Raw genomic sequence first — 13,447 nt, forward strand, 5'->3', positions numbered from 1 at the left:
GCTTTTAAGTTTGGCCAATTGCCACAGCAGAAATGCGCAAGGAGATATATAATTTTTTTTTAAAAAAGGCAATTCAGGTGTAAGTCTTTTCAGGGAGTTTGTGCACAAAATTAAAACCACAATGTTCTAGATTTATTGGAGCTTGTTTAAATGGAAGAGAATTTCTCTTATTTCAGATTAGTCCACAAGGTGAAGACGCTAAATCAAATTTAATGTACAAGTATGTTATTCACGAAGACCTACTTCCTGTGATCGGCAACAACAATGTACTCCTGGAAGAGACTGAAAGTTATGAGTGGGCATTAAAGAGCTGGTCCCAGTGTTCGAAAGCCTGTGGAGCAGGTCTGTTGTCAGTGCCATGGGTAACAGCACACTGCTGCATGTTTATGAATACATTGCACCTTATTCCATTTCACTGCAAACAAGATTTTCCATTCTTTAAAAATCGCAGCCTGTTGGAATTTTCCAAATTGAGGTTTTATGCAAGTTAGGAGTTAAAAGGCCAGCAGAATTTTTTCATCTAAAGGGCAGAGGAGTTATGAAATAATTAGGGGTAAAGGTATTTGAATCAAACAGTAAGATTGGATTTCAGACAATTATTGTGCATTTATATTGCAACCTTAGCACAGACGCTAAAGTTGTGCAAATCCAGAGTTTGGAACTGATCTGACTTTGACGCAAAGTATGAGACTTCCTGGTGTGAAATGAGACTGCTTTGCACTGGCGCTGCAGTTGTGTAAATGCATCTTGGCTGTATTTTTTGAGAGAAATGAATTGAGGGATATGGTGAGAAGATAAGTAGGTAGGTTTAATCTATCAAAAAGGGAACTGGCTGCTTGGATCCAATGTCACTATCCTGTTCCTGAAGAATTATTTGCAGGCCCATCATTGATCCCAAAATTTGTACAAAGGAATACATGACTTGAGATTTTCTCAAGAATAATCTAGAAACCAAGTAACTTCAGTATTTGATGCTGGAAAGATACTTCCTGAGCACAAACCACTGTGCTGTTATAATAAGTTATACCGATGCATTGGTTTGCTCTTTTGCTCAAACCAAGCTAGTCTGAATAGCATAGCCTGAAACATTAAGTTGGTTCTGAACTTTCCAATGATGTTGTACAGAAAGCAGCATCCAGCCTATGGAAGGAAGCCATCCCAACCCAACCTTGTGGCTGCAAAGGCAACCAATCGAATGCATCATTCAAATAGGACTGAGCAGGGGATTAACTCTGGAAGGACTCTGCTTTTGACCTGTCACAACAGGTTTGGAGATACTTTGACTTTTTTTTTAAAGTGTGAGTATTTTGGTAAGACAGTTCCCCAACTTAATTTAAAAATGAACAACTTCTAAGTTTTCTCCCATTATACTTATTAAAATTGAGACTCCTCAGAGAAGACCTTTGCCTAAGGTGAGCAGAATACCACCACAGTGCACATATAGGGTTAAATTTTACAAATTCTTGTTCCTTAGCACAGAACTTTGCGTATTGAGTACCGATTAGGAATTTGGGTGCAGAGGTCACCACGCCTGCAGACTTCTCTGCCCATCAAAAAATGAAGGAATGAAAAAAGATTCAGGATGCACTGCATTGTGCTGAGCCTCATGTCTGAAGTCCAGATATACATTCCTGTTTTATAAAGAAAGACTAATTCACTGAATCTACCTGTATTTATCTAGTCCAAAAAGGGCCCTGAATTGTATGCTATCTTGTAATGGTATATTATATAGTACACTCTGTACTATCTGTACTTTCAAAGGCCATAGAATATAAACACAACTCCAAATCCAGGTTTTAGTATTCATGTACAGATTATTTTGCTTGATGCCATTACAATAGTGTTCTAATATTGTAAATATGCTTTCAGGCATACAATACACAAAATATGGCTGTAGACGAAAAAGTGACAGCAAGATGGTGCATAGGAATTTCTGTGATAACCACAAGAAACCAAAGCCTATAAGGAGACGTTGCAACCTTCATGAGTGCACACAACCATCGTAAGCACAATGCTGTTGTTTATCTATTTAGAGCTAACTGGAAGATTAGGAGCAAAGTTTCTACAAATGGTCTCAGACAGGTATCTGTCGAGATCAGCCTTCAAGGGAAACAAAAATACCTGGAAAAACTCAGCAGGTCTGGCAGCATCTGCGGAGAGGAGCACAGTTAACGTTTCGAGTCCGAATGACCCTTGAAGGGTCATTCGGACTCGAAACGTTAACTGTGCTCCTCTCCGCAGATGCTGCCAGACCTGTTGAGTTTTTCCAGGTATTTTTGTTTTTGTTCTGGATTTCCAGCATCCGCAGTTTTTTGCTTTTATCAACCTTCAAGGGACTAGTTTGAAATCATAATGCTACTATTGCCTTGATATACATCAGTCAGGCCAGTGACAAAGGAATTTTTTTGCACATGGTTAGAATCAGGTGCAGAGCTCTAATTCACATGTGATTTATTTTTAATTATACAAGAGTATAGTAAGAGTATAAGTAGGAATGTCAAGGATTAAAATATAGGCCTGAATTTCCTGCTTGGTGTGTGCACCAAGTCACCGGGCGTGGAAGTGGGCACGAAATGCGCTTCTGCCCGTGAAAGGGCCCCGAACGCAATTTCACGCTGGCCGGCCAATTAGCAACCAGCCAGTGTGAAACGTGCGCTGAGAAAGTCTCAGCGCTGCCCATGAGGGAGGCGGGAAGAGGGTGGGGAGAGGGCAAGTGCGGACAAAAGTGAGGGTGTGGGTGGGTACTTCTAGCGCGCTCCCTGAAGGCTGACAGCTGCTGCGGAGCTGCCTCAGGGAGCTGCAAACTTGGGCAGATTAAATGACCAAAAACAAAATGCAGCAAACTGTGTCTGTGCAGCACATTCAAGCACCTGACAGCAGAACTCAAAAAACATCTGTCCCCAGATATCTTTTTTATTCTATCTCATCCTGGACATTTCATCCTGCCCTTGGATGATATTTTGTTAAAAACGGACTGCCCGCTTTGTCGGTGTGACGAGCTCAAAATCGTGGACAATGGAGTTTTTAATAACTTTATTGGCACTTTAATTGTCGTTGGGTCGGCTCTGACTCCTGCCGACCTCAATATTGCTCGTGTGCGAGATGACATTGGGACGCACGCCCGACATCGTTTCGCACAATTTCCCGTGCGTTCAGGTCGGGTGCATGCCCGCCCAATCAACACAAAATTCTGCCTTAGTTCTGGCAGAAGTTCCAAGTGCAAAATGTTGACCTCTCATTTTTCTGTACAGCCTGCTGTGTACTTCCAGCATTTTTCATTTCAATTAAGAAAAACATGGTTGTTTATTCTAGGTAATACTATGCCCACCAGTTCACAGGAAGCAAGTTCTGTTACTGTTGGTTTTCAATGTTGAATGATGATTTAATGTTTAACTCCGTTCTGTTGCAGGTGGTTAACAGAGGAATGGGGATCTTGTAGTAAAAGTTGTGGGAAAGTAGGATACCAAACAAGAGTTGTACAGTGTGTCCAGTATCTTAATAAGGGTGCCAATAGAACAGTGCATACCAAATACTGTGCTGGAGACCGTCCCGAAGGTCGGAGGCCATGCAACCGTACACCATGTCCATCACAGTGGCGGATGGGAGCTTGGTCTCAGGTACACAAGCAACACAGAACTCGTAACTTGAAACTATTCAAGATATTTTCACTTGTGGGTGAATCCAAAATTAGAGAAGATAAAGATAAGATAGTTATTAACAAATCCAAACAGAAATTCAGGAGAAACTTCTTAACCCAAAGAGTGGTTAAAATGAGGAATGTGCTATTATGTGGAGTTTTTTATTTATTCATTCATGGGATGTGGATGTCGCTGACTAGGCCAGCATTTACTGCCCATAAGAAGGCGGTGGTGAGCTGCCTTCTTGATCCGCTGCAGTCCGTGTGGTGTAGGTACACCCACAGTGCTGTTTGGGAGGGGGTTTCAGGATTTTGACCCAGCGACAGTGAAGGAATGGTGATTTAGTTGCAAGTCAGGATGGTGAGTGGCTTGGAGGGGAGCCTCCAGGTAGTGGTGTCCCCATGTGTCTGCTGCCCTTGTCCTTCTAGATGATAGTGGCAGTGGGTTTGGAAGGTGCTGTCTAAGGAGGCTTGGCCAGTTCCTGCAGTGTATCTTGTAGATGACACAAACTGCTGCCGCTGTGCATTGGTGGCGGAGGGAGTGAAGGTTTGTGGATGGGGTGCCAATCAAGCAGGCTGCTTTGACCTGGATGGTGTCAAGCTTCTTGAGTGTTGTTGGAGCTGCACTCATCCAGGCAAGCGGGGAGTATTCCATCACACTCCTGGCTTATGCCTTGTAGATGGTGGACAGGCTTTGGGGAGTCAGGAATGAGTTACTCACTGCAGGATTCCTAGCCTCTGACCTGCTTTTGTAGCCACAGTGTTTTTATGGCTAGATCAGTTCAGTTTCTGGTTAATGGTTACCACCAGGATGTTGATAGTGGGGGATTCAGCAATGGCAATGCCATTGAATGTCAAGGGGCAATGGTTAGATTCTCTCTTGTTGGAGATGGTCATTGCCTGGCACTTGTGTGGCATGAATTTCACCTGCTACTTGTGAACCCAAGCCTGGATATTGTCCAGATCTTGCTACATTTGGACATGGACTGCTTCAGTATCTGAGGAGTCGTGAATGGTGCGGAACATTGTGCAATCATCAGCGAACATCCCCACTTCTGACCTTATGATGGAAGGAAGGTCATTGTTGAAGCAGTTGAAGATGGTTGGGCCATATAGCATAGATACATTTGAGGGGAAGCTAGGTGCACAAGGGAATAAGGAATAGAAGGATGTGCTGATGGCTTTAGCTGAAGAGGGGTGGAGGAGGCTCACGTAGCATATAAACACTAGCATCAACTGACTGACCTGTTTGTGCATTGTACGATGACAAGTGCATCAACAAATTATTACAAAGAAGTTATTCAAACTAATGGCATCATGTTCAGGGAAAATGAGCTTGAGGAATGGCGAATTTTGCACATTTACAATTCATGCCAGATTTACGTGTGCCAGAAGGTAACTCTTGTTTCTCTGTTCTTGATTTTCTTGGCCCCAGTGCTCTGTGACTTGCGGAGAAGGTATCCAGCAACGGCAGGTGGTGTGTCGAGGGAGCGATAACAGCATAAGCCATTGCAAGGATGAAAAGCCTGAAACTGTACAAGTGTGCAAAGTGATACAGTGCAACGGTAAGGACATAGGCACATGTTGAATGTGTTGGCCCCCATTCATTGTGTTTCCTGGCTATATTGTAAGAATTAGTGGTGTTTAGATTGTCACCCACAGCACAAACTAGCTATTATGTGGAATGCTTTTACAGAAACAGCAATATGTTAATAGCACTTTCTCTTGTTGGTTTCTTTTGAAAATACACAGTTGCATGGAGGCAGTTTTTAGGAATTAGCATTCCCAAAGCAGATCTTTGGGTGATGGGAGCACAAATTGGGAATTCCGTGTGAAGGTCTGTGAACCATGCATGTTCTTTTCCATCTATTAAAATCAGTGGACAGAAAATTGTACAGGACATGGTGATCTTCATACCCAAGTTTCCAAAATGTGTTCCTACTGGGTGATTCTGGAGGTGCTAATTTGGAAAATTTAACTTCTGGATTTTATACATCTGTTCTTTAATTTTATGGCCATACATTCAAGATTGAAAAATAAAATGTTAACTTTCTCAAAAATCTTTTTAGCTCATTTAGGAAAGTCTTCTGTTTTTACTCCAAGCACGGAAACCATTGATCAAGTTACTCCACGAGGCCACTGGGTGTCGCAGCTCGTGCCAGAGAAGCCTGTTCATAAAATTTCAACAAGTAATTCTCATTTTACCAGCTATTGCTTGCACCATCCATCTTTGAATATTGATAGATTTTACAAACTAACACTCCTGGATTCGAATGTTGGGATAATAATGGGTGTGGAGGTTAACTGCCTCATTTTGTGGCCTGTCAAATCTCCCGTCTGTTGAAATTAGCAGTCTGAAAATTTAGCACAGATTCAAAAACCTTACCCATGAATCTGTGAATTCAGTAGTTAATGTATTTGGAGACAATGATCATAGCCATTCAGACTTTCCTTTGAAAAATAAATTAATCACTTACTTTTAGATATAGGGTTGTAGATTTTACACTTGAACTATTGCTTGCGGAGGGTGTTGTTAGTACCCAGACAATTAATATGCTGACCCTGCCTGACTTTGCTGCATCAGATTTGGGCGGATGAACTTGGCAATCCATGATATAGTACTGGGAACTTGTGTGAGTGGGAATTTGCATTTAAACAGTCCATAAACACATATGGGTAAACTTTAAAGGGATGTAGCCTAAACTTTGGTAGCTCTTAAATGGCGGTGGATATTTTTAACAAATGTTTCAATTTTGGAGTAACTGAAAATGGCTGGCTTAACAAGTGTAGAGGTGGGAAACCAGGTCAATGGCGAAGTGATGTACAACATCGCAAACTCCTGGTTGATGCCTGTTAAGCGGAGGTGATGTGAGTGGATTGATAATGAGAATGGAGGTTCTGCTGCCTCATTCAGAGTCCCTTCCCCATAAGACGGTGGACAGGGTTTAATGTGGGCGAGGGGATTCTCGGTCATCAGTTGGAGAACCGGTGGAAGCCCTACGTTGCTTTTCTTGGGAAGGACTGATGGTATTCTGAGGTAATCAGGCACTTTCCTGGGCAGCATCAGATTAAGCCCCCCGCCCCACCCCCAACTCAAGCACCCATTTTTATGGATGGGCGGGTGATATAAATCATGTACCAGTGTAAATGCTGTCAAATTGTATGAATATATAATTGACCAGGGCCTCTTTAATACAGTTACCTCCAAACTGGTGGGCACTTCTGACACCACATAACTGGAAAGTGCTAAATGGGTAAAAAAGATCTCTTAAAGGATCTTGGCTGTTAATTGAGCCTAACTAATTTAATGTAGAATATTCCAATTAATTACAGCCCTGAGTTCTGTTAATCCAGATGCACTATAAACAAATTCTTGAGTTTTAGGATTGTATTTGTTTATGGAAGCAATTGCTGTAAAGTTCTTACTAATGGGGCTAAAGGCAGTCAAGTCACCAGGACCTGATGGCCTGCATCCAAGGATTTTAAAGGAAGTGGCTGCAGAGATGGTGGAGGTATTGGTCGAAATATTCCAGAACTCACTGGATTCCGGGAGGGTCCAAGCGGATTGGAAAACCACTAATGTGATGCCCCTGTTCAAGAAGGGAAGGAGACAAAAAGCAGGAAATTATAGGCCAGTCAGCCTAACATCTGTCATTGGGAAAATGCAAGACTCCATTATTAAGGAAGAAATAGGACATTTAGAAAAGCTCAACACAATCAAGCAGAGTCAACATGGTTTTGTGAAAGGGAAGTCATGTTTGACAAATTTGCTAGAGTTCTTTGAGGATATAACAAGCAGAGTTGATAAAGGGGAACCAGTGGATATTGTGTATTTGGATTTCCAGAAGGCATTCGATAAGGTGCCACATAAAAGGTTATTGCACAAGATAGGAGCTCACGGTATTATGGGTAATGTATTAGCATGGGTTGAGGATTGGTTAACATACAGAAGACAGAGAGTTGAGATTTATGAGTCTTTTTCAGGTTGGAAAGACGTAACTAGTGGAGTGCCACAAGGATCAGTCCTAGGGCCTCAATTATTTACTGTCTATATTAATGACTTAGAGTAGGGGGCAGAGTGCAATGTATCCAAATTTGCTGACGATATAAAAATAGGTGGGAGGGTGTGTTGTGATGAGGACATAAGAAATCTGCAAGGGGATATAGATAAGTTGAGTGAGTGGGCAAAAACTTGGTGGATGGAGTTTAATGTAGGAAAGTGTGAGATCATGCACTCTAGGAAAAATCAAAAGGCAGACTATTATTTAAATGGAGTGAGACTCCAAAAAAGTGCAGCACAGAGGAATCTGGGTGTTCTTGTGCATGAAACACAAAAAGCTAGTATGCAGGTGCACAAGTACTTAAGAAGGCAAATTGAATTTTGGCCTGTATTGCTAGAGGGTTAGAGTTTAAAAATAGGGAAATTTTGTTACAACTGTACATGGTGTTGGTGAGGCTCCACCTGGAGTACTGTGTACAGTTTTGGTCCCCATATTTAAGAAAGGGTATACTGGCATTGGAGGCAGTTCAAAAGAGATTCACTAGGCTGATCCCTGGGATGAAGGGGTTGACTTATCAAGTACATCTAAACAGGTTAGGCCTTTATTCATTAGAGTTTAGACAAATGAGGGTGATCTTATTGAAATGTACAAGATTCCGAGGGGACTTGACAGGGGAGACGTGGAGAAGATGTTTCCGCTTGTGGGGGAATCTCGAACTAGGGGACATAGTTACAGAATAAGGGGGCACTCATTTAAAACTGAGATGTGAAGGAATTTCTTCTCCCAGAGGGTAGTGAATGTCTGGAATTCTCTACCCCGGAGAGCTGTGGAGACTAGATCACTGAAAGTATTTAAAGAGGAGGTAGATAGATTTTTGAAATATCGGGGAGTTGAGGGCTATGAGGAGCTGGCATGAAAGAGGAGTTGAGGCCTGGGGCAGGTCTGCCATGATCTTATTGAATGGTGGGGCATGCTTGAGGGGCTGAATGGCCTCCTCCTGCTCCTATTTCTTACGTTCTAATGTGCCTCAGTGTTTAGTTCTTGCCCCAGACTGCATATTGCCAGGGGCTGACTAAATAAATAAACAGCAAAGAGAATTGCCAGAAGATTTGAGGCTGTGGGCCTGATGGTAGTTGTACCACTGATTACATAATAAAGCTACTAAACATGAAAGCAGCAATATTCAAAATAATAACACCTTCCTGGTTCACAGGCATCACATGCAAAAAATAGGATGATGCATTTCAACACGATTTACTTCCTCCAATATCTGCAGAATATGCCAAGTTACAAAGTAACTACGTCACTAAATAAAGATTATTCGCATTGCTGTAAATGATGGTGGTACCTGAATTAAACCTAGGAGCTGAGGCTGTGCTGCTTGGGAGTCACTGCATTAGTGTTTGGCTCTGCCTCACAATCCTAGACTCAGAAGTAAAACAAATTCTCCATTTACCCTTTGGCTATCAAGATTCTTTTGAACCCGGCTGGAGAGTTTACGAGATTATCAAATTGGCAGATCGTTTGCACAATCCCCCAGCCGCTCCCAGTGCGAGATAAACATGGCATTTGGCTTTTGAATTCATGTAGCCGAAGCAGTGTGTAGGAGGTTACTACTCTGCATACTTCACTATGTCCTTAAATCTGTCCTATAGGATCACAGGTAGTTAGATCTAAATAAATAACAAAGTATCAGATGGTAACCCTACCTCTTAATGTTCAGGCAGTATTCCCATTGTTTGATTGGCAACCAATGGCATATTCCTCAGGCACTCATGCTCCTTCTGGATACCGATTCGGGTATGTAAAAGCAAAAAGAAATGACCTTGTAAGTCGCAGGCAATCCCAAGGTCAAGTTTTCCTGAGTGCAAGTGGTGCTGGTTGGTTCAAGGGACCCAGTTTTGAAGTGGGGGCTTTGAGCAGGTGTTTTTAGGCCCTGTATTTTCCTATGCAAAGGACCTGCATCTGCTTCAGGTATGAGTAAAGAATGCCATTTTTTTCCCTTTCCCAACATGGTGAGTGGGGTACTTGCAGCTGGAAACCAGCGTGATCATTTTGCCATATTGAGGCTTTAGTAGGCCTCATAAATAATCAATTCTTACTGTTTATATTTGGCAAATACACAAGGCCTGCTTTAATTTGGGAGATCTATCTTTCAGCAAGGATTGAGAATCCACAGCGGGGCTCTATTTCCTGGATACTGTACTACTTTGTTACAGTTCCTCTGGTATGTGAAGGATAAGTGAGCATAAATAGATTGCCTACCAGTTGGGCTGTCATTATTCTTCATATGAGAGACATTTTTAACACATATGCTGTCTCACAGAGACTCCCTTAGTCCCTTGTTAGCAATTTTACTGTGAAGTCTGTTTAAAGAGCTTCAGTCAAAGTGAGTTTACAATGAAAACATACTAATTTGATACAAACTAAAGCAGTTAAAGTGATGTGGCCAAATGAGCTATTCTAATTATATAACAAACTGCGCAACAAACATCTTCCATTTCCGCGATAATCCAAAGCAGCCCATGTCTTTTATTATATTTACCTATGTGTATTCACTAAACAACTGCAGCTTATTTCTGTTATTTCAGTGACATTAACTCTTTGCTTCTATATGTGATTGGTTCCCTGTGTTGAAGGCTCAGTCATATGTTAGGAAGGGAGCTCAGCAATATGCCCTTTGACTTGTTTTTACTGTCCTGTAAAACATTCTTTCACGGAACCATATAGTCATGAACCAGGTCCTTTGCTTTATATGGCAAAAGGGAAGCATTTATATCTCTGCCCTTTACCCTCCGGCTCTTCCAACTCTGCCACTAATTCGTCCACCTCTATGACCTGGAGCTCTTATCCTTCCTATAGACACAACTTGCCTATCTTACAGGTGAGAACTGTTGACCCTACACTAATATATAAGACCACCAGTAGGATCTTTAGGAGCCACATTCACTTACCGCAAGAGGCAAAAATCGTTGTAATTGGGGAATGAAAGGTAAAATAGTAAGGAGCACCAAGACAAGAGAGGTTGAACAGATGGAGGTGACAAGAAACTAAACAAGCCGCCCCAAGTGCGCACTAAAAGCTCTTCTGGCATGCAGAAACAAATTCTGAGGACTTGGACCCTGATGCAAGGCAGAACTCAACATCTGTTAAGAAAACTTGTAATTTTACCTCTGAGCCCAGTGAGACCTGAGCCCTGTCTGAAAAGTACACTATTCAACTCTCCAGTTTCGTTCCTTTGTTCATTGCTAAAAACAAACATTACTTGTTCTAGAAGATTTACCACGATCAGTCACTTTTGGAATGAACACAGCTGCCACCATCAAAAGAGTACTCAATTTGAAGAATTTCTTTCTTGTAAAATAGAATTTCACTGTCAGATTTAATGTTTTGAAGAATCTTATCTACTTTGTTTTGATTTAATTCACAGGGGAGCCATGCCTTGGGGATAAATCAATTTTCTGCCAGATGGAAGTTTTGGCTCGATACTGTTCTATTCCTGGGTATAATAAGTTGTGCTGTGAATCCTGCAATAAAAGGGACCCAACTTTGCCCCCTCCTTTTTCTCAGGCAGCCTCAGGTACTGAAGCTGCTGAGGGTATCATCCATCCCAGCACTATCACAGAAATAGTAACAAAGCCAACACCCCATAACCATTATCCAACCGTCAGAGGCACTACCATAAGGAAGGATGACAGTTCACCAACACCTCTTACTTCTGCCAGCATCGATGACACTGACCGTTCATCAACCAATGTTTTTGCAGTAGGCTCTCAGGGAACCACCAACAGTTTCACTATGCTAAATACTCACACTTTTGCAAGCACATTTATGTTGCCTCCTGCTCAACAGGCAACACGGCATAGTAACATGGATGTGTTTGACTCCACTACTACTCATCAGCTGTTTACAAACAAGGAGAAAACTTTGCCTCATACAACTAGTAGGAGCGATACTTGGAGCACAGAAGCTATAAGTAGACAGAGAAGGGATGACAGTGAATCAGAAGCAGACTTGACCCACAGAATCTCACCCATAGTAACATGAATTACCTATTTTACAAAGATGATGTCCTTCAAACAGAACTGCAGTTTTGCAATATCCTGTCAGTGGAACCATATATCCCTGATAAACTGCCTGATAGTCTTGCTCGCTTGGAGGCAGCTTCTGCCAGTTTCAGCTTACAGCTGCAGGTAAAGGTGTGTCCTGGTCAGTACTGGATTTATATCATGTCCACTTGAGATGGTGATGATTATACATGCAAGTACTGTAAAAATACATGCAAGTACTGTAAAAATACATGCAAGTACTGTAAAAATACATGCAAGTACTGTAAAAGATAACAGCAACCTCATCTATTGCAAAGCTCAATGTTTTCAGATACAAAATGGTGCTGGTTTAACATAAATGAACTGCATTGGCATGAACCTCAAATTTGCATTGAACAGTTTAGTCCTGATGAAATGATTATGTTCCTCTGACACCTAAACAAAAAATCTCATACTTAAAAACTGGCTGCGCTACTCGTGATGTATGTAGCTTCTCAAGCTTCCTGGTGCCATACAATGTGCTATGTTTAAGCAATTTAAACATTGTCTTGAAAACACTTTCAGTATTGTTGTGATAATTAAATGATATACAGTATTTACATTCATAGTGTATATAATGTAAATGTCAGCATCCAAAAAGGTAATAGGTTTATAATGTGTTATATTAGAGTTAGTTGTCTTGTTGCTTGTACAAACCTGCCTTACAGTGCCATTTGGCACAACATTCGTTATAGAGTACATATAGTAACATAATTCTTTTTGCAGTTTGTATAGTTCCTGTACATAAATGAATAAGAGCTTTTTAATTTTAATATTTATTGAATTGGAAAAAAATCTCAGTTTTGCATTGTTGGAAGAATTTATTAGCAATGGCCTCCATGTCTAGTCATTTGTGTCATCTTTTTGTTTTGAGTTGAATAGAGGCTAAAACAGTGTAATGTAATTTATAGAGCTATTGGACTTTGCCACACGGCTTTTATGTCCACATTACAGTCAATGCATTTTCATTCAAAAATATAGAAGTGAATTTTTTTTTATAAATAACATCTCTAAGCTATATTTTTTAGGTTTTTGTTTTAAATTACTGTATGTAAAAAATGTAAACAGGGAATCTAAGATCTTGTGCATTATTGTATAATATCCAAATGTCTAGCCTGATATAGTGCAATGGCTGAGCGGTAACTGTGAAACTAATACAGTCTATCATGAGCTTGTGAACAGTTTTTAATCTCTTCAGATATCATGTGACCTCATGTAAAACCAGTGTTTTGGATCTGCTTTGATGAAAACCAAAATAGACTGCAAATTGAATGTATGAAGACCTACATTTGGTGCTGTGCATGACTTACAAACCACCGTTCATTGTTTAATGGACACATGCAGCTCATTAGGTTTTTAAAACTTTTCTTGCTGCTGCGACATCAGTACCTTCATGAGAAAGTAGTTGAGTACGGTTAAATAAGATTAGTACTCACAACACTTAATGGGGCGATCAATTCTCCTACTCAGTCCAAATATTTAATGCTGATTGTATTGTTAAACTTTGTATTTGGTTAGAAATTAATCCCTAATATGCAGAAGCAATAGGTCCCTAGAATACTTATTTAAGCCACTGTTTAGTTTACTGATGAATCATGCTAAAAGTGGTAATAAATGCTATTTCGGTATCTCTTTGTCAAAACTTTTGTTGTAAACATTGCATTCTGTTTGTAATGTGCAGGCTGAATTATAACCTTGACATAGACGGTATTGGCATTATG

At 40.9% G+C, this 13,447-nt stretch overlaps 1 protein-coding gene across 2 annotated transcripts in view; it reads left to right on the plus strand.

Annotated features, from left to right (window-relative positions):
- The window catches only part of adamts14 (ADAM metallopeptidase with thrombospondin type 1 motif, 14), a 188,368-nt gene extending 175,014 nt beyond the window's left edge, over window positions 1-13,354 (plus strand). For both annotated transcript variants that reach the window (XM_078530690.1, XM_078530691.1), the window contains exons 17-22: window positions 177-342; window positions 1,870-2,002; window positions 3,410-3,617; window positions 5,073-5,202; window positions 5,707-5,826; window positions 11,069-13,354. In XM_078530690.1, coding sequence (XP_078386816.1) covers window positions 177-342; window positions 1,870-2,002; window positions 3,410-3,617; window positions 5,073-5,202; window positions 5,707-5,826; window positions 11,069-11,685 — 1,374 coding nt within the window. In that variant the 3' untranslated portion in view covers window positions 11,686-13,354. The remainder of the gene's footprint in view (window positions 1-176; window positions 343-1,869; window positions 2,003-3,409; window positions 3,618-5,072; window positions 5,203-5,706; window positions 5,827-11,068) is intronic.
- Window positions 13,355-13,447: the final 93 nt, after the last annotated feature.

The sequence above is a fragment of the Cetorhinus maximus genome, chromosome 27, assembly GCF_964194155.1.
Source record: "Cetorhinus maximus chromosome 27, sCetMax3.hap1.1, whole genome shotgun sequence".
NCBI lineage: Eukaryota > Metazoa > Chordata > Chondrichthyes > Lamniformes > Cetorhinidae > Cetorhinus > Cetorhinus maximus.